General features: G+C 68.4%; 1 protein-coding gene across 1 annotated transcript in view; it reads right to left on the bottom strand.

Moving 5' to 3' along the window:
• RAP1GAP2 (RAP1 GTPase activating protein 2) overlaps positions 1 to 1,403 on the bottom strand; it is a 37,354-nt gene that overhangs the window by 4,770 nt on the left and 31,181 nt on the right. The window contains exons 15-17 of the mRNA XM_085310349.1: positions 1,181 to 1,252; positions 874 to 960; positions 386 to 520 (exon numbers count right to left, since the gene is read on the bottom strand). Of these exons, the coding sequence (XP_085166475.1) occupies positions 386 to 520; positions 874 to 960; positions 1,181 to 1,252 (294 nt within the window). The remainder of the gene's footprint in view (positions 1 to 385; positions 521 to 873; positions 961 to 1,180; positions 1,253 to 1,403) is intronic.

The following is a 1,403-nucleotide window of genomic DNA, read 5'->3' as shown; positions in this document are numbered from 1 at the left end:
GCGGGGCAGCCGCGCTCGGCCCCGGGCGTCGGGGGGGACCGCCGCGCTCGGCCCCCGGGCGACCCCTGAATTAAAGACCACTTTCGGGACACCACGAGTCCACGCTCAGGAGCTCTGGAGACGTCTCCCCGAGCGCGGCGTTCACCCAGCGGAGCGGCGGTGCCCGCGCCTGCGTCGGGCCTTCGAGCGCTCCCACCGGGACTAGCTCAGGTGTCCCCTGAGCTGAAACGGCTTCGATGCAGATGAACTCCTGCCTCATCCTGGGATTCTGCTTTCAAGCAATAGCTTTTCTTCCTCAAAACCACTCATCTGCATCTTCCATTAAAGCATTGTGCCAACCCCAGGTGCATTTTAACTTTGCTCTTGGCAAGGAACTTAGGTTTACCTTAAATGACTCCAAAATGCCTCCATGGCCTCCGTTCTCAAGTTTGTCCTCCTCAGGCCCCAGTCCCAGCATGGCTTGGGTGTGCCCATGGAGCTCGTCGTGGAGGTTGTCCAACAGCGCAGCCCGTGTCCGGTCCTGCGGGAGCGAGAAGAGCCRCTGCTGTCTGCAGGCGGCCTCGGGGCTGCAGCGCGCCGCACCGAGAGCGCGGACAGCAGCGCGCACCCGCCGGCTCCCCCGGCCCGGCCGCCCGGGGACGCCCAGCTCCGCGCCGCCGGGCGCCGGGCGGCGTCCATCAAACGCGTTACGACACTCAGAAGCTTTGAGCACGCGGCCCGCGCTTGCCCTCAAGTGCCGACCTCACGCAGCACTGCGGAAACAGCAGTTCAGGAGGAAAACAGAAAAGCGCCTTCTGCTTTCGCGCACTGCTGCCCCGGGCGCCTGCGCCTGGCGCGGGGAGGGCGGCGCGGGCGGGAGCGGCAGAGCTTTACCTCCAGCTTCGCAAACTTGTCGGACTTGCAGCAGGCGTTCTCGGCGTTGATGAGTTTGGTGAGCAGGAACTCCCTGAACTCCGGGCTCTGCGAGAAGGAGCACAGGCAAGCTTGGGGGACACAAGCCAGCTTCACACGCCGAGATTTCYGGCACGGTAATTCTACAGCTCAGAGCGTCCTGCACCTGCCCAGGCACGGGAGCACCGGGGAAGGAGCGAGCTCCACGCCCGCAGCCTTCCTCCGCCGCCTGGGCGCCGCCGGCCGCCCCTCTGCGTTTCGGACCGCGCGTGCCCGCTCCYCGCCTCACCTTCGGAAACACCGGCGGGCTGGGCAGCGGGGGGCCGAAGGCGGGGACGTCCTCCCGCGCCGTCACCGACACCTGCGGAGCCGGGAGGAGACCTTCACCGCACGGGGCGGAAGCGCCGCGGGCGCCCCAACCCGAGGGCCACCTCCGCGGCCCGGGCAGAGCTGCTCACGGCCGCCGGCCGGGAGCCCGGGCAGCGGCGCGGCGCCGGCTCTGCTCGGGCTCC

The sequence above is a fragment of the Rhea americana genome, unplaced genomic scaffold, assembly GCF_003343005.1.
Source record: "Rhea americana isolate MKP2758 unplaced genomic scaffold, rheAme1 scaffold_317, whole genome shotgun sequence".
Taxonomy (NCBI): domain Eukaryota; kingdom Metazoa; phylum Chordata; class Aves; order Rheiformes; family Rheidae; genus Rhea; species Rhea americana.
The sequence above is the reverse complement of the archived record's forward strand: the minus strand, read 5'-3'. Positions and strand labels throughout refer to the sequence as shown.